Source organism: Capra hircus, chromosome 4, assembly GCF_001704415.2.
Source record: "Capra hircus breed San Clemente chromosome 4, ASM170441v1, whole genome shotgun sequence".
NCBI classification, from domain to species: domain Eukaryota; kingdom Metazoa; phylum Chordata; class Mammalia; order Artiodactyla; family Bovidae; genus Capra; species Capra hircus.
Genome location: NC_030811.1, coordinates 47968944 through 47988628, shown reverse-complemented (window position 1 = coordinate 47988628; position 19685 = coordinate 47968944). Strand labels below are relative to the sequence as shown.

At 40.2% G+C, this 19685-nt stretch overlaps 1 protein-coding gene across 7 annotated transcripts in view; it reads left to right on the top strand.

Moving 5' to 3' along the window:
- The window catches only part of ADAM22 (ADAM metallopeptidase domain 22), a 235337-nt gene that overhangs the window by 146249 nt on the left and 69403 nt on the right, over window positions 1-19685 (top strand). For all 7 annotated transcript variants that reach the window (XM_005679297.3, XM_013963374.2, XM_018047063.1 and 4 more), the window contains exons 5-8: window positions 2737-2819; window positions 11815-11878; window positions 14135-14204; window positions 18731-18801. In XM_005679297.3, the coding sequence (XP_005679354.1) occupies window positions 2737-2819; window positions 11815-11878; window positions 14135-14204; window positions 18731-18801 (288 nt within the window). The remainder of the gene's footprint in view (window positions 1-2736; window positions 2820-11814; window positions 11879-14134; window positions 14205-18730; window positions 18802-19685) is intronic.

Genomic DNA, 19685 nt, shown 5'->3' with positions numbered 1-19685 from the left:
CAATCAAATGCTTGGCTTCCCAGGCGATGCAGTGGTAAAGAATCTCCGTGCTGATGCTGGAGACGCAGGTTCAATCCCTGGGTCAGGAGGATTCCGCTGGAGGAGGAAATGGCAACCCACTCCAGTATTCTTGCCTGGAAAATTCCATGGACAGAGGAGCCTGGCAGGCTACAAAGAGTTGCAAAGAGTAGGACATGACTGAGCGCACACATACAATCAAATGCTAAAGTTTCGATTTCTAGCCCAATCAGATGTGTCCAGGAAATCAAGGTCATTTGAAGCATAATAACCTCTCTTCCACTAATCTTGTGGATAGTTCGCCAGTCCAAACGCCCAACAGAGTGAATTTAAAATCTGTTAAATTTACTCCCCCGCTGCTACTCCAAAAAATAAAGAAAACACACACACAAACACACACACACACACACACACACACACACACACGGCAAACAAGCAAAACAAAAACAGCCTAGGAAAAGCTTAGATTTGCACTGCATAGCTCAGAGCTTCTAGGTCCAACTCATAAGTAGTATATGGGAAAGGACATAGATGTTACATTCACACATTCACACAAAGTTTGCACCCCGACTTGGCAACTTCCCAGGCAGACAACCTTGACTCTCAGAGACTGTGACCTCCTATGTGAAATAGAGGGGACAGTATTTCTTTGTAGAAGTGATGTGAGGATAGGGAGATTGTGTGTGTAAAATGAGGAGGACAATAAGTGACACACAGTAATTCTAATAGTAGAAAACATTTACTGAGTGTGTACCAAGTGCCAAGCATTATCCTAAGCCCTTAATGCACGTTAGCTCTTTATTCCTCTGAACAGCCTTATGTGATTATTACACAGGGAGGCTCTGTGATTTGCTTGAGCTTGTATGACTAGTAAGTGAAGGAGTTGATAGCTCGAGCTGTTAACATCTAAACCAACCCTATCCTGGAAGTCACAGCCTGACTTTGTTTCTGCCCATAAGTCTATGGCCTTCTGGGTTCCATCTGTTGTCAGAAGCACACCTGAAGCACTTCCCTATCTTACCCTCCATCCAGTCCAACCCCAGTCCTCAGTTCATGATGCCCAGTGACTCCATGGGAATTTGGAGGTGTCAGGGCTCGCACCGTGTGCCTTCCTGCCTGCTCTTTGTCCCCCAGCAAAGCTGAACTTCGCCCTATTCGTGGGATTATCTCATGAGGAGAAACAGGCTGCCTTCCCCAGAATTGCAGTGAAGATAATATCGTCACCGTTGTTCCATTACTATATCTTCCTGTTCTCTCCTCCGTACTTGTCAAGCACTGTGTATTTTGAGTAGGGTTAGTCCTTAAGACAGATTGTGAAGTAGATAACATTTGCCCCTTTAAACCGCCCATTCCTTTAGTCCTTACGTCACTATTTCACATCTCAGTGAGCCAGTTGAACTAGAAGCTTTCAGCTTTTGAGGGAATGAGCAATTAGTGGGGGAATGAGAAAGGTCATTTAGACCTGTGCTTCTCAAATTTTATTGTGCATATGAATCACCTAGTGCTCCACTGTGTCCTTAGTCACTCAGTTGTGTCTGACTTTTTGCGACACCATGGACTGTAGCTTGCCAGGCTCCTCTGTCCATGGGATTCTCCAGGCAAGAATACTGAAGTGGGTTGCCATTTCTTTCTCCAGGGGATCTTCCTGATCCAGAGATTGAACCCACGTCTCTTCCATCTCCTGCATTGACCGGTGGATTTTTTACTATTGTGTGCTTTGTTAAAATGCCGATTCTGATCCACTGAGGTGGGGCCTGGGATTCTGCATTTCTGACGTGCTTCTGTTGATGCCAGTGCTGGTGCTGTTTTCAGGACCACACTCTTGAGTAGCCAGCATCTAGACCAGGGTACCACCTTGAGATGTCAGAGGCTCTACCCTGCTAACATTTCCAGGAATACTTAATTCAAAGAAATGAGTCTCTTGGTGAAATTTAGTTAATGTGACTTGCTGGTAGAAGAAAGTTCTCAATTTAGACCCTGCTCTGGACTGCATACCGGAAAAGCCATTCCTAGTTGGAGAAAAGAATATCATAAAGTTGTCAAGTTTTAATATAAACGCTATGAAAGAGGGCATTTTCCTCCACTAATTTAAGTCAGTGACTCTCAGATGACTCGTATTCATTTTGCTTAAGGTTGAGAAAATTGTCATTTTGCTGCTACTGTGTTGAGTGAGCTTTCCAGGTTGTGCTATCAGTAAAGACCCTGCCTCTCAATGCAAGAAACATAAGAGACATGGGTTCAATCCCTGGGTCTGAAAGATCCCTTGGAGGAGGGCATGGCAACCCACTCCAGTGATCTTGCCTGGAGAATCCCATGGACAGAGGAGCCTGGAGGGCTACAAGTCCATAAGGTTGCAAAGAGTCGGACACGATTGAAGTGACTTAACATGCATGTATGCAAGGTTGATAGCTCACTGAACTCTTCCTCGTGCTGGGGGTCACGTATGCATTTCAATATGTGTTTCTTTGTTCCATCTATCACCTACATAAAAGGAAATTTAAGTCAACTTTTATTTCCTTATCTTTTGATTTGGAGTCAGCTCACTGGGAGTGCTTATGAATAATTCTGTTAGAAATGGTTTGATAATACTAATCTGGATAATGAAACATTGTACAGACCATTGCCCATGAAGGTGCAGTGTGGGTAGAAGACTGTGAAATGATGTGGCTGATTCTCTTTGTGATGGCAAAGGTTTATATTCCCTATTTCTGCTTTCAGGGAGGAGAACACTGTTACTACCAGGGCCACATCCGAGGAAATCCTGCCTCATTTGTGGCATTGTCGACATGCCATGGACTTCAGTAAGTGTCCCCAAAGTTTTTGTATCATCCATTTTTTTTCCAGTGATTTACTTTATTTTTAATGCACTGTGGTTGAAATCTCTATTTTATGTCAAGAGCTATTAATAGTTTTCAAACAGTAATGGATCAGGACTTTTTTTCCTTTGCAGTTTATAAACCAAGCAGATTGTTAAATTAGAGTTGCAGAAGCCAGAGGCGCTAATGATTATAATATGCTTCCTTAGTGATGTTTGAAACATTTTTCTAGTTTCATCCAGATGGAGACTGGAGTGGTTTGTGTAACTTTGGTTTCTGTTTCCGTGGGTATTTAGCCCCTTGGTACCAATTCTGTCCTTCCTCTTCCTTGATGTTCATTTTTATATATGTATGGGATAATAGAAATTTCAAGACAGGAAACTCCTGACCCCTTGCACAAAAACAAAGGATGACCACCAGAGCTCATGTATTTTAGCACTTTATTCAGCCAGAATCCCACCTAACCTACAGCAAACTCATGGGAGGGTCCATTTGTTCTCAGAAATTACTATGGAATGGACTTCATCCTTCTTCAAGGCCTTGCTTCCTTTCTCATAACCTTCAATATCAAAGTGTGTTTGCTGGTGTTTAACATGGGAATGTATCAGCTTCCTCCATCCTGTCCATGATGATAATACTTAGGTGGCTGTCTATCTCTTTCTTGTCATGTGACCCCTTCCAGTTCCATTTCCAGTTCAGTCCCTCAGTCGTGTCTGACTGTTTGCGACCCCATGAATCACAGCACGCCAGGCCTCCCTGTTCATCACCAACTCCCAGAGTTCACTCAAATTCATGTCCATTGAGTTGGTGATGCCATCCAGCCATCTCATCCTCTGTCGTGCCCTTCTCCTCCTGCTCCCAATCCCTCCCAGTATCAGAGTCTTTTCCAATGAGTCAACTCTTCGCATGAGGTGGCCAAAGTATTGGGAGTTTCAGCTTCAACATCAGTCCTTCCAATGAACATCCAGGACTGATCTCCTTTAGGATGGACTAGTTGGATCTCCTTGCAGTCCAAAGGACTCTCAAGAGTCTTCTCCAACACCACAGTTCAAAAGCATCAATTCTTCTGTGCTCAGCTTTCTTCACAGTCCAACTCTCACATCCGTACATGACCACTGGGAAAACCATAGCCTTGACTAAATGGACCTTTGTTGGCAAAATAATTATAAAGCTACTTTGTCATCCCTCAGCATTTTGTTGTTGTTCATTCACCAAGTCATGTCTGACTCTTTGCAATCCCATGGACCACATTGCACCAGGCTCCTCTGTCTTCCATTATCTCCTGAGTTTGCTCCAATCCACATCCACTGAGTCAGTGATGCTATCTAACCATCTCATCTTCTGCGTCTCCCTACCCTTTTTGCTTTCAGTCTTTCCTGGCATCACAGTCTTCTCCAGTGAGTCCATTTTTTGCATTTTGCAGCCAAAGTATTGGAGCTTCAGCTTCAGCATCAGTCCTTCCAGTGTATATTCAGGGTAGAATTCCTTTAGGATTGACTGGTTTGATCTCTTTGCTGTCCAAGGGACTCTGAAGAGTCTTCTCCAGCACCACAATTTGAAAGCATCAATTCTTCAGAGCTCAGCCTTCTTCATGGTCCAAATCTCATATCCATACATCCTGCTGGAAAAACTATAGCTTTGATTATACAGACTTTTGTTGGCAAAGTGAAGACTCTGCTTTTTAATCCTCTGTCTAGGTTTGTCATAGCTTTCCTTCCAAGAAGCAAGCACGACAACTGTCCATAGTGATTTTGGAGCCCAAGAAAATAAAATCTATCGCTGCTTAAACTTTTTACTCCGCTATTTGCCATGAAGTGATGGGACCAAATGCCATGATCATTGTTTTTTGAATATTAAGTTTTAAGCCATTTTTTTCTCTCTTCTTTTTACTCTCATCAAGAGGCTCTTTAGGTCCCCTTCACATTCTTAATGATAACATTAGAGTGGGTATCACCTGCATATCTGAGGTTGTTGATATTTCTCCTGGAAATCTTGATTCCAGCTTATGATTCATCCAGCCTGGCATTTCACATGATGTACTCTGCATATACTTCTGCTTTATTGACTATTGCACCAAAGCCTTTGACTGTATAGATCACAACAAACTGTTGAGAATTCTCCCAGGTAGTCTGGGAATACAGGATCACCTTACCTGCATCCTGAGAAATATGTATGCAGGTCAAGAAGCAGCAGTTAGAACTGGACATGGAACAAGAGACTGGTTCCAAATTGGGAAAGGAGTATGTCAATGCTGTATGTTGTCACCTTGCTTATTTAACTTATATGCAGAGTACATCATGCAAAATGCTGGGCTGGATAAAGCACAAGCTGGAATCAAGATCTTGGGGATAAATATCAATAACCTCATATATGCAGATGACACCACCCTTATGGCAGAAAGCGAAGAAGAACTAAAGAACCTCTTGATGAGAGTGAAAGAGGAGAGTGACAAAGCTGGCTTAAAAATCAACATTGAAAAAATGAAGATCATGGCATTTGGTCCCATCTCTTCATGGCAAATAGATGGGGAAACAATGGAAACAGTTATAGACTTTATTTTTTTGAGCTCCAAAGTCACTGCAGATGGTGAGTGCAGCCATGAAATTAAAAGACCCTTGCTCCCTGGGAGAAAAGCTATGACAAACCTAGACAGCATATTAAAAAGCAGAGACATTACTTTGCTGACAAAGGTTCATCTAGTCAAAGCTATGGTTTTTCCAGTAGTCATATATGGATGTGAGAGCTGGACAAAAAGGAAAGCTGAGCGCCTAAGAATTGATGCTTTTGAACCGTGGTGTTGGAGAAGACTCTTGAGAGTCCCTTGGACTGCAAGGAGATCAAACCAGTCCATGCTAAAGGAAATCAGTCCTGAAAATTCATTGAAAGGACTGATGTTGAAGCTGAAACTCCAGTACTTTGGCCACCTAATGGGAAGAACTGACTCATTGGAAAAGACCCTAATGCTGGGAAAGATTGAAGGCAGGAGGAGAAGGGGATGACAGAGAATAAGATGGTTGGATGACATCACTGACTCGATGGACATGAATTTGAGCAAGCTCCGGGTGTTGTTGATGGACAGGGAAGCCTGGTGTGCTGCAGTCCATGAGGTCACAGAGAGTTGGACATGACTGAGTGACTGAACTGTACTGAACTCTGCATGTAAGTTAAATAAGCAGAATGGCAATATATAGCCTTGACGTGTGTGCGTGCGTGAGTGTGTGTTCCATTTCTTTACTCGTGTCTGGCTTTTTGTGACCCTATGGGCTATAGTCCACCAGGCTTCTCTCTCCATAGGATTCTCCAAGCAAGAATACTGGAGTGGGTTGCCACACCCTCCTCCAGGGGATCTCCCTGACCCAGGAATGAACTTGTGTCTGCCTCCATCTCCTGCATTGCAGGCGGATTCTTTACCCACTGGGTCTGTTGGGAAGCTCACAGCCTTGACATACTTCTTTCCCAGTTTTGAACCAGTGTGTTGTTCCATGTCAGGTTCTAACTGTTGCTTCTTGACTCACATACAGATTTCTCAGGAGACAGGCAAGGTGGTCTGGTATTAACAATTTTCCACAAATTGTTATGATCCACACAGTCAAAGGCTTTAGTGTAGTCAATGAAGCAGAAGTAGATGTTTTTCTGGAATTCTCTTGTTTTTTCTGTCAACCAGCGTTGACAATTTGATCTCTGATTCCTCTGCTTCTTCAAAAGCCATCTTGTACATCTGGTAAGTCTTGATTTATGCATCGCTGACACCTAGCTTGAAGAATTTTGGGCATAACCTTGCCAGCATGTGAAATGAGCACATTGTATGGTAGTTCGAGCATTGCTTAGCATTGTCCTTCTTGGGGATTGAAATGAAAACTGACCTTTTCCAGTCCTACGGTCAGTGCAGATTTTCCCAAATTTGCTGACATATTGAGTGTAGCGCTTTAACAGCCTCGTCTTCCAAGATTTAAAAGAGCTCAGCTAGAATTCTGTCCCTCTACTCACTTTCTTCATAGTAATGCTTCCTAAAGCCCACTTGACTTCACACTCCAGGATGTCTGGCTCTAAGTAAGTGATCACACGATCATGGTTATCCAGGTCATTGAGACCTGTTTTGTACAGTTCTGTGTATTCTTGCTACCTCTTCTTAATATTTTCTACTTCGGTTAAGCCCTTACTGTTTCCGCCTTTTATCATGCCCATCCTTGCATGAAATATTCCCTTCATATCTCCAGTTTTCTTGAAGATACCGCTGCTGCTGCTGCTGCTAAGTCGCTTCAGTCGTGTCCAACTCTGCGATCTCATAGACAGCAGCCCACCAGGCTCCCCCCTCTAGTCTCTGTGATTGTATTGTTTTCCTCTATTTCTTTGCAGTGTTTATTTAAGAAGGCCTTCCTATCTATCCCTGCTATTCTCTGAAACTCTGTGCTCAGATGGGTATATCTTTCCCTTTCTACCTTGTCTTTTACTTCTTTTCTCAGCTATTTCTAAAGCCTTCTTAGACAACCACTTTGCTTTCTTTCATTCCTTTTTCTTTGGAATGGTTCTGGTTTCTGCCTCCTGTATAATGTTTCAAACTTCCATCCATAGTTCTTCAGGGACTCTGTCACCCAGATATAATCCCTTGATCTCTTTGTCACTTCTGCTGTATAATCATAAAGGATTTGATTTAGGTCATACCTGAGTTGCCTGGTGGTTTCTGCTACTTCCTTCTTTGTAAGCCTGAATTTTGCAATAGGGAGCTCGTGATCTAAGTTTAGCATTCTAGTTAGTCTAATTCATCTCAGCTCATTTCTGCTACTTTTTTGGGGCAGGAACCAATCACACTTCAGTTTTGTGAAATTCTTGTTTGAAATCTTTAAAAGACTTCCTGTCTGTTACCAAGTTAGAAACATGAGTGTTTTCATCTAACAAACAGTTATGGAGCATCTGCTGTGTGCCAGCTGCTTGGAATATTAAGCAGATTAGAACGTGAGCCCTGTCCCCAAGAGCTCCCAGTCTAATGGGGAAGCTAAACCTAGCCCAACTTCGTGCTGTGGAATGTGGTAGGTATAGTTGTTTTCAATGAGAGAAAAAACTGAGAAAAATGCAAGCTGAGAGTGGTCACTGAAAAGTGAGGTCGTTCTTAAGGGTTCCAGAGAGTCATTACCTGAAGAAGATAGAATGGGCCCTGGAACAGGCTTTCAAGGGATCTTCCAGGAGAGGGGTTCAACTGCCACATCTTCCAAGAAATTGAGAAATGAGACCTAATGGGAAAGGCTGGGAAATCTTGCCAGTCTGCCTAAGTTGTGCTTCTGGTTAGGCTCTGGCACTAGGTACTTGAGAGTCAGGAAGAAGATAACACAGGGATCAGACAAATAACCAGAGAAAGGAGGTCACATGCGTGAGAGCAAGACAGTAAGTTCACTTACTATTTGTACTAAAAGACTGTTTGACTAATTTTAAATAAATCCTTTGAATAAGGAGACATTTTTACAAACATGGAACCCATACCTAATATGTGAGAGCCTCAGCTTTCTTAATCTGGAAACAAACATTGATGCATCCTCCAGCAATAATATTGTTATCTCTGATCTCAAGGCAAGCACAGCTGTCAGCCAAGAATAGTACACTGCGTCTGCCGACTCTTGTGACAGCAAGTGTCTATTGTAGGCTTTTCCCTTCCTCTCTCATTCCTCTTAACATCTCAGTCCAAAGTCACAGTTTAAGCATCTTGTCTAGTTCATGTTCCAGTACTGCCCCCCCCCATTTTCCAAGTGAATATAACATCATAAGAGCAGAGAAAAGGTATTACTGCCTTCTAGAAACCCTAATAGACCCAAGACCCTCAGACCAACGGCTACTAATCCTATGCAGCCCTTTGAAAGAGGATGGAAAGGGAACTTGAAGGACATTTTAGTGACTAACTGAGGTGTTTTAACTAACTAAAATTTACTTCTCCCTTTAGAAGATTTTCACTTAAGACTAAACAAAGACAAACAGAAAGCCCACTGTGTGTAGGAACACTGTCAGGTTTGTGTATAAGTGTGTTTTGGTGTATGTAGACTTTTATAAGCATGTTAAATAAATTCACTGTTTGTTCCTTTATTACTTCTCATCTTGATTTTACCTTATGAACAAACATTGCTGACAAATATTTAGGGGAGCTATTTCTAAATAGTAAATAATTTATGTTGTTTCACTTGTAGTGATTCAATATGAGATATATTATTTCATCCATGACTCATCTTCTATAAATTGCCAAATGCATGTTGAGAGTTTTCATTTTCCTGATATACAGAATTCCATTAAAGAACATAATGGGTAAAATAATCAAACTCATATCTTTTCCATAAATAACCTGCAGGTACATGTTATTTTCAAATTTGAAGACCTAATAGTTAGTATTTTGGGCCTGCAATGTTTGCTGTTTTGACAAAATCCTGTAACTATGGGAATGTTAATGAATGGAATCAACTGTAAATTTATTGCCCACTTGTGGCAGTTTGTAGGAATTACTGTTTCCTTTCAAAATCTGGTTTTGAAGGCAACTTTAAAAAATTTTACCTCTCAACTGGCCAGTAATGACTTGGTTCTAGCTATAGATTTTTACAAGTTATAAACTGTGTGATAGATTCAGTATACTTCCTGGAATGCATAAAAAATCAACCAGAAAGATTTCAAACAAAGCAAATGAAACATACCTGCTTTTTAATTGTTAAAGATTTGAACATATTTTAGATTAAATATGGCATATTTTCGTTTATGGGACCAGAATCTTCTATATATGTATGGTGTTAGAATCTGCTTTGTTTATACTGTGTATCTAGATGTTTGAGTTCAATAAAAAGTGACTGATTTTTGCATTGGATACTAACCTAATTCAAGAGGAAACAGCCCCTGATGCTGTCTAAACAAAGCCATCTGTTTGCTACTTAATCAGTGTAGTTGTGTGAACTTTGGCAAAGGGTGATCGTTTTGGACAGTTTTCTGGATGGATCTGACCAGTTATCAGCAGAATGTTCACTGCCATATTTGCCTACTGTTTTGAAAAGTTTCCCCCCACTTATTCCTTAGGCATATATTGTCAGTAATATTCTACAAACTGCATCTGTTTATCTTTAAATTCCAAATGCAATGTCACTCAAATTCAGAAAGTGCACGTTGAGTCGAAAACATTACAGATGTGTAAAGGGCAGTTCTAAGGGTATATGAAAGTTTGAGGACATGTGGAAGATATTACTGCAAGAATGAAAGAATATGGATAGAGACAGAGCTGGAGGCCATTATAATTATAGCTCAGGAAAACAAGTAGATTTCACTAAGTGATCAATGAAAGACACATACTGTTCTGTGGTTAGCAACTTGGGCTTCATGCAGTCATTTCCACCTAACACTGATAAATGACTGCAGAAGATCACAGCTTTACTCTTCTCAGATGCCTGAGAGGTAAAGACAAGTTCCTTCAGTATCAGGAGGAAACTGATATTAATAGAAAGACCATGTTCCTCTAAAAGGAGGGGCTATCGGGATCTCTCTGAGTGGGAGTTGAGACCATATGTAGCTTAGGATGCCCCCAGAGAATTTCTCAATTGGCTGATGGTCATCGCTAGCCCAGGAGGTCCAAAATTGAACTCTGGATTTGCGCCCTGCATCCTGCTTCCTTGTGCCCATCCTGTTTTGCTCTTCCTGCAGCCTTTTCCATCTTATTAAATGGATCTTATGAAACACCATTTTTCCAGTTGCTCATGTCAAAACCTTGGAGTCTTTACTGACTCTTCTCTTCCTTGCAAACTCCATTTTAAATCCATTAACTAGTCCTATTGATTCTACTTGGATTCTATTTGGAAAAATATTCAGAATTTGACCGGTTCTCACCACCCTCACCATTACCACCCTGTTGTATGAATGAAAGTGTGTGGCCAGTTGCACTGGCTGGGTCAGCTACTTGTCAGCCACTTGTCTCTTGGGCTTCAGTTTCTGTAACTTGTGAAATGTGGGTAGTCATTGTACCTCCAGCATAAATTTGTGGAAAAGATGAAATGAATGTAAAGGATTTAGCTCATGGTGAGTTGTTAAAATATGTCAGCTCTTACTGCTAGAGCATCTTCCAAGTATGCAGCTTAGGCCAGTCTCTGTATAACCCTTGGCCAACTGCCTCAGAATCACTGGGGGTTTGTTTGAAGTGCAGTTTCCTGGGTTCCAGCCTGGAAGTCCGAGAGGGTTCTGAGAGTTTTTAATTTTTATATGCTTTCCAGGTGATACTTTGCATATTAAAATTTTAGATTTATATGTTGGAGGAAGGAATAATGGGCCACAGTTGGAGAATGGTAATCCTGAGCCTCAGAGTCAGAGATGACTGAAGCAACTAAACAGCAGCAGCAGCAGCAGTCCTGAGCCTGGGGAAGAGTCAGGATGAGGGGACCCTGCTGCTTATGGGGGATCAGGGGCAAGGCCTTTCCTTCTCAGCAGTATGTGTGGGTGTGTATGTAATGTATGGCATGTCTGTGTGTAAGATATATGGATTCGGATATGTGTGTTGTGTGGCATATGTGAGTGTGGTATGTGGTGTTTACAGTGGAGATGTAGTGTGTAATGTATGGTATATAGGTGTGTGTGTGTGTGTGTGTGTGTGTGGTATGTGGTGGTATGTGTGTATGATGTGGGGGTGTGTATGTATGTATGTGTGGTGTGTGTGTGTGGTATGTGGTGGTGTTGAGTGTATGATGTGGGGCTGTATATGTATGGGTGGATGGTGTGTGTGTCTGGTATGTGGTGGTGTGTGTGTATGATGTGGGGGTGTGTATGTATGTATGTGTGATGTGTGTGTGTGGTGTGTGTGTGTGGTATGTGTGATGCATGTGTGTGTGGTATGTGATGGGTACTCCATGTGATAGGTACGACTGAAAAGTAGGGTTTGAGAAATAAACTGGTCCTCTGGCTGCTGCTGACTTTAAAATGATCTGGTTCTGAGGCAGGAGTCAATTGCCAGGCCTAACTGTCTTCTTATCCTTGGCAGTGGGATGTTCTATGATGGGAACCACACCTATCTCATTGAGCCGGAAGGAAATGACACCTCCCAAGTAAGTGCTCCTTCTGTTTGCCATGGCAAATGTAAACAATGCTGGGTGATTTCTTTCCCCCTCTTTTTCTTCTCTTTTTTCTATTTTGCTTTCTTTTCATATTTCAGGGTCAAGAATATATGTATAAACACAGACATATTATATATATATAAATGCATATAATATGTATACATATATTTTAAGTTAAATAGTGAATAAGGAAAAACCCTAGACTGTGAGAAAATAAATTTATCTTGTTTAAGCCACCCAGACTAAGACCACAGCACTTTATGGTGGAGATAGTAATGAAGGCTTCAGAACACCTCAGAAGAAAAGTATTTCCAGCAGAGGGGAATTGTAAGAGGTTCAGTTCAGTTCAGTCGCTCAGTTGTGTCCGACTCTTTGTGACCCCATGAATCGCAGCACGCCAGGCCTCCCTGTCCATCACCATCTCCCGGAGTTCACTCAGACTCACGTCCATCGTGTCAGTGATGCCATCCAGCCATCTCATCCTCTGTCGTCCCCTTCTCCTCCTGTCCCCAATCCCTCCCAGTATCAGAGTCTTTTCCAGTGAGTCAATTCTTTGCATGAGGTAGCCAAATTAAGAGGTAGATTTTTTTTAAAAAAAAGATCACTGTGGTTTTGCCTTGTTGCTGTTCAGCTGCTGAGTCGGGTCTGACTCTTTGGGGCCCCATGAAATGCAGCACACCAGGCTTCCCTGTCCTTCACTATCTCCTGGGGTTTGCTCAAATTATGAATACTGAAGACAGTGAAGGACAGGGAAGCCTGGTATGCTGCAGTCCATGGGGTTGCAGAGTTGGACAGCAATAACAAAGCAAAACCACAGCGATCTTTTTTTTTTTTTTTAATCTACCTTTTACTCTTCCCATCTGCTGGAAATACTTTCCTTCTGAGGTGTTCTGAAGCCTTCATTACTAACTCCACCGTGATGTGCTGTGGTCTGTCAGTCTAGTCGGCTTAAACAACATAAATTTATTTTCTCACAGTCTGGGGACTGAAAGTCCGACTTCATGGTGCCAGTGGGGTCAGTGTCCATTGAGGGCTCTCTCCTTGGGGTGCAGATGGTGTCCTGTGAGGTCTGGTGTCTCTCCCTCTTCTCATCAGGGCACCAGCCTTATCGGACTCTGACCTCACTCTTGTGATCTCTGTTAACCTTTATCGCATCCCTCTGACCCTATCTCCAAATACAATCACATTAGGAATTTATGACTTAACCATGAGTTTGGAAGGGACATAGACATTCAGTTCATGATGGATCAACTCCACAGATAATGTGATTTCCCACTCTTTTTCTTTTCTAGATTCCAGATTTTTCTCTTTTGCCTATTTTCTTTAAGGCCCCATGCTGATAAAATTTAGAGAAATCTGAGGTTTCTCAGTTCTCCTCCTCAGTTTAGTTTAAACATTCGCTTTCTCACAAATTAGGAAATGGTTGCTACTACTGACTAAAGAGAAACATGATGCATTCCATCCTAGCTTTGTACACACGAACACCAATCAAGCACTTAGAGAGGCAAATAATTTCAAGAAACGCTCATTGTTCTGCCACTCATAAACAATCTTGTATGGGAAACTGTTTTGTGTTACTTTCCGAGTACCCACTGAAAGCTGTCCTCGTCCCTTTGCTTGACAGTATGATTTTTAAACAGTGATATCATGAAATTTGACTATTTATGACCTTCCGTTTTTAGTAATTGAAGGAAGCCAGATGAAATTATTTGAATGCTTATTAATTTTTCTTAGATGAAACATGGTTTTTTATCTGTTGGAGTTTTATAGATCTTTGTGTGACACTTGAATTTTGAGGCAGGGTCTACTGTGGGCATTCTGATTGTGCCAGTCACCTGCTTCCCAACAGGAAGACTGTTAGCTCTGCAGTCTGCCTAGCAAAGCTGTCAGGCTCTAACAGGAAGCAGGGCGTCATGGAAAGGAACCAGTCATAGAAAACATTAACCCCATTCCCCAGATGTCTTACTTCTCCTTGAGGGAATAGGTGCATTCATTTCTTTGCCATTACCACAGGCTTTGGCTTCTCCATCCATGAAGGCATTTTACTTCTAATGGGCTATCACTGTAGTGCTGGGATAATATAGGAGTGAGTGGGAGGGATGTGCAAGGGCTCATTGCCTTCCCAAACTTGAGAGAATGTGTAGTCAAGCAATGATTCTTTCAAGGTTTCACTTCCCCCAGCTGTGATCGCCTGAGCCTGAAGATTTCTGGTTGTATATGCCTCATCTCTCGTTTGTGTTATTTCAGGAGGATTTCCATGTTCATTCGGTTTACAAATCCAGACTGTTTGAATTTCCTTTGGATGATCTTCCATCTGGTATGATTTTCATATAGTGATTTTTTTTTAAAAAGACAGCTTTAATAATTCATTTTAATGTTTTATAACTAATTATATGAGGAATATCATCAGCCTACGACTGCTCATAACAGTTTTAGAAAGTCAAGTGACATTAAGAGAGAAAAAAATGCAAACTGACCTCGTGTTTATAGTGGGTGAGTTTGGAAAGATATTGTTTGTACTCAACAAAGAAGAGCTTATTAATGTTAAAAGACTCAAAGTAAAGTATTCCTTTACTTTGTTAAAGCAAAAATTGGTCTGCATAGGTAGAATATATAAAATTCACTCTTGGTGAAGTCCTCAGTTTGCACATATAGAGATGAACTTGTAAATATTTTCCCATTTATTGTTTCCTCATTTCTTTTTGCCCCAGCATTTTAATAAAGAGCTATTGTAGATTAATATGTATTATTATGATGATGTGCTATTTGTGAAATTGATCTTTCCTTCCATTGTGTGTTTATGAGTCCATCTGTTTATAGGTTTGATTTGAGAGTTGCATCCATGTCTTTTGGTGAGAAGGGCAGGGTATTCATGCTTCAGCCTTGGTAGAGGAGCAATGATTATGCAGAGTGCATTTGTCTTTGTCCACAGTGGACTCCTTTCCGTGTTCTCCTTCTAAAGAGAGGGTATAGCTGATGTGGAGATGCTTCCTCCCCTTCTTAGCCAGCCTGATTATGGCCATGCTGCTGCTGCTGCTGCTAAGTCGCTTCAGTCATGTCTGACTCTGCGCGACCCCATAGACGGCAGCCCACCAGGCTCCCCTGTCCCTGGGATTCTCCAGGCAAGAACATTGGAGTGGGTTGCCATTTCCTTCTCCAATGCATGAAAGTGAAAAGTGAAAGTGAAGTCGCTCAGTCGTGTCCGACTCTTCGCTACCCCATGGACTGCAGTCTTCCAGGCTCCTCTGTCCATGGGATTTTCCAGGCAAGAGTACTGGAGTGGGGTGCCATTGCCTTCTCCGATTATGGCCACAGTATAGTCTAATTTTTAAACTTCTTTTAGTCTTTATAATAACTCTGTGAGGTCAATATTATTATTCCCATTTTATAGATGGACAAACAGAAGCTCAGCTAGTTTGTCTTTTCTAGGGTTCCACAGCTAGTAAGAGGCTGAGTGGGTATTTGGATTATGGCACCAGGAGACTGTGCCTTGGGAGACAGGCACCAGGGCAAATGGGAAACTTACTAGACCAAAGCAAAGTCTAAACTCCTGCTTAGGAAAATGACTTAAAGGCTGCATTGTCTCCTTGTTAGAAAATGAAGTAAGTGTTTTCAAATGTTCTTTCCTCTGAAATAAATTCATAGCTCCTTGACCTTCTGCAGTTACCCTAAAGAGAAACAGAACTCACCCCTTCTCTCCTGCTGCCAAAGGGCAGGAAGTTCCTAGTTTACAGAATTTGCTATTTGGAAAAATCTGCAAATGAATAATAGATACTTTTACTTCACATAGACGCTTTATACTGTTCTTTCGTTATCATATGAAACTTTTTAGAATTCCTAGTATGGTAAGAAAATAAATCCTGATTAGCTGCTTGAGAACAAAGTTGCAATCCAATAGGCATTACTGGATGTGATAAACATTAATTAATATTTAAAGTAATAACTAAAAGTTCCCCACTAAGGACTTTATTATAGGCTTGCCATGATACAATCTTATGATTTTTAAAAAAAAAAACTTCATTCAGAATTTCTTTACAACAGAAACTTTGGAGGTTACTCAGTAGTTTTTCTGCTATGAAAAATGAGTTTTGACCATATTCTTTGAAAAACCTCAGTTTGTTCCTGGTTATCTTTTAGTATCAGAAGTTGACAGTATTCATTTTAAGAGTATTATTTGCCTCAAGCTCTTTAGACTTACTATGACAAATTGGAAGGAAACAAAAAATAGGCAAATGTCAAAGCTGCAATTTTATATAAGCTCAAAACTAAGCTTTTTTTTTAATTTTAAGTTTAATAAAGTGTCACAGGGTTGTGGGTTATATTATGTCTTTTTTGCTATGCATTATGTATTTCCCAGACATAGAATATGATCAGGTGTTCCCCAATCTTGTTTGATTATGGAATGTTTTATTTTACATGACACATCTCTCAAGACTAGTTTTCCTAAGAACACATTTTAAAAAAAGATTTTTGTTTACATATGACCACTGAGCACTCACTGTTTAAAAATTACTATGATAAACAACCAACCAACCAACCAACAGAAGCAAACCAAACAGAAATAGACTCATAAATATAGAGAACAAAGGGGTGGTTGCCAGCGCAGATGGGGGCCAGCCAAAAGAGGAAAAGGAGGTTTAGAGACACAAACTTCCAGTTATAAAGTAAAGAAGGCATGGGAATGTAATGTAAAGCATAGGGAACATAGCCAGTAATACGGTGATAACTTTGTACAGAGGCAGACGATAATTGGGCTTACAGTGGTAACCATTTTGAAATGTATATAAATACCAAATCACTATTTTGTACACCTGAAAATAGTATGGTATTGTATGTCAGTTATACTGCAATAGAAAATTACTATGATGAAATACACCAATTTTGTGTACTATTTGCCGAGTTCTGACACTCTTGTACTCCCCTGATGAAGAATAGACTATTTCCATTACCCCAGTGATTTCCTTTGTGTCCCTTTTCTGTCAGTGTCTCCCACTTCTGCAGTCCCTTTTCTGACTTTTTTCACTGTAGATTAGTTTCACCTTTTCATACAAATGGACTCATTCATCATATTCATCTTTGTTTCCTTATTAGCACATGGCTGAGATCTATGTTGTCAAAGGCAGCAATAGTTCTTTATTTTGATTACTATATTCTTATGTATGCATATAGCACTTTTCATCTCTTCTGTTGATGGACATTTGGATTGCTTCTAGTTTGGGGCTATTATGAATATAACAACTATAAACATTCTTGTAAAAATCTTTTTTGGGGACACACATTTGTATTTCTCTATCAAATACCTGTGAGTTTAATAACTGGGTCACAAGGTAGTATATCTTTAACTTTATAATATTGTTCTCAAGCTTCAGCATCTACCAGAATCACCTGGAGGGCTTGGTAAACACAGATTGATGGCCTCATCTTCAGGCTATTTTTTTCAGCCACTATATTGAGGTGTAATTGAAATACAAAGGGCTGTATATATTTAATTTATAGAACTTGATGAGTTTGGAGGTAAATATACATCCATGAAATCACCAGAACTAATGTCATAAACATATTCATCCATTCCAAAAGTTTCTCCTGCACTATTTATGGTGATGATGATAAAAACTATTAACATAAAATCTAACCTCTTAGGAAATTTTTAGGTATACGATACAGTATTGTTAATGTAGGCACTGAACTGTACAGTAGCTCTTGAAGACTTATTCACCTTGTATAACTAAATCTTTGTCTGCTTTGACTAGTGACTTCTCATATTCCTTCCTCCTAGCCCCTGACAGCCACCATTCTAATCACTGTTTCTCTGAGTTTGACTATTTTAGATTCCTCATGTAAATGGTATTAAGTAGTATTTGTCTTTCTTTGTCTGGCTTATTTCACTTGACAGAATGTCCTCTAGGTTCACGTGTGTTGTTGCAAATGGCAGGATTTCCTTTTATAAGACTGATTAATATTCCACTGTGTGTATATACCATATATTCTTTATCCACTCATCCACTGATGGACATTTAGGTTGCTTCTGTCTCTTGACTGCTGTCAGTAATGTTGCAATGAACATGGGCGTGCAGACACTTCTTTGAGATCCTGATTTAAACTCCTTAGGCTATATGCCTAGGAGTAGGATTGTTAAAATCATATGGTATTTCTATTCAAATACTTTGAGAAATATTCATAATGCTTTTCATAGTGGCTGCACAAATTTCTAGAGCTTTTGATTAAGTACGTCTTGGGTGGGTTATAAGAATTTACTTTTCCAAGTTCTCAGGTAATGCTAATGCCACTAGTCCAAGGAACACAATTTAAGAACCACTGTTGAATGAAAAATCTCTGAACCTTTTCCTGAACTGGTCATACCATTGTATACTCTCAGCATTATATGAGAGTTCTAATTGTTCCACATCCTCACCAACCTTTGGTGTGCCATTCTTTGGTGAAGGTTAGTGGTGGAAGGGAAGGTCAAGTGGCTATTTAGATGATTTCCCATTAAAATAGATAGTATTTATAAGAGAAATATGAGAAAAATTTTGAGATAAATTAGAACTGGAATAATGCTTGAGATTTTTTTGAATTGTATTCCTTTGTGGTATGTTTATTTATATTAATGTAAATATAATTACCTAGATTAATGGTCTATATTTTAAGTGTGATATTCACATTATAAAATTAATAATAGTTATGTATAATTATATAATTTATAGATTATAATTATAATAATCATTGTTGATTAAAGTAAAGTTATATAATTTATACTAATTAGGGCTGGTAGAAGTTTGATTGCCCTTCATGAAAGAAACCTGGCAAATGTGCAAAGTTAAATTTATTTTTGTTTCCTTTTAGAATTCCAACAAGTAAATATCACTCCACCAAAATTTATTTTGAAGCCAAGACCAAAAAGAAGTAAACGGCAGGTATGTATTCACAGGTGTATGTCACAATATTTTAAAAACTTTGGCAACTGCCAGTCAATTTAATCTACATTAAGTCTGTAAGAGGTAAGAATTAGTTTCAGGCATTTGCCACAGTGAGGTAAACAGCACGGTGACACATTGGTAGGAGCAGTGGAGTTAGGGTCATATTATTTCATAGACTCAAAATACACTCAAGATAGTGGCAATAATATGGACACTCTCCATACAGATGGATTATGGGGCCGCTGCCGTGGCATCTCAGGCTGTTTCTACCATAGGCCTCCTTTCTTGCCTGAGTATATACCAACCACATCATGAAGTCTGCTTGGATGGTACTAGCCCTTATGTTTATCCCCTTAAGAATACCCCCTTAAGAATGACTCCATCAAGTTTTAAAACTGCAAAATGCTATTTTCACACTTGAACTACTCTGGAGTCTAGGATATAAAATCAGAATGTCTGCTTTATGAATGTTCAGTGCATATTGAACTTAATAATAATAATAGCAGTTTATTGTTTACTGTACAATGCTTTAAGCCGCATGAAGTGGGTGCTATTATTATTCTTTCACAGGAAAAATAATAGATGTCTCTGAAATGTGTACATGACTTGCCCAGAATCATAGATCTGGTAAATGGTTTATACAAAATAAAAACTCTGGTCATCAGAATTAAGATATCATCACAGTTGTGGTGGTAGTTGGTGTAGGGGTGTGTATGACATAAAAACAGGGCGAGAGAAATAAGTGTCTAGTAAGACAAAGCAGTTGAAGGGACCAGGTATTTTCTTTTTAATATATGTTTAGTAAGTATGAGGAGAAGGAAATGGCAACCCACTCCAGTGTTCTTGCCTGGAGAATCCCAGGGACGGGGGAGCCTGGTGGG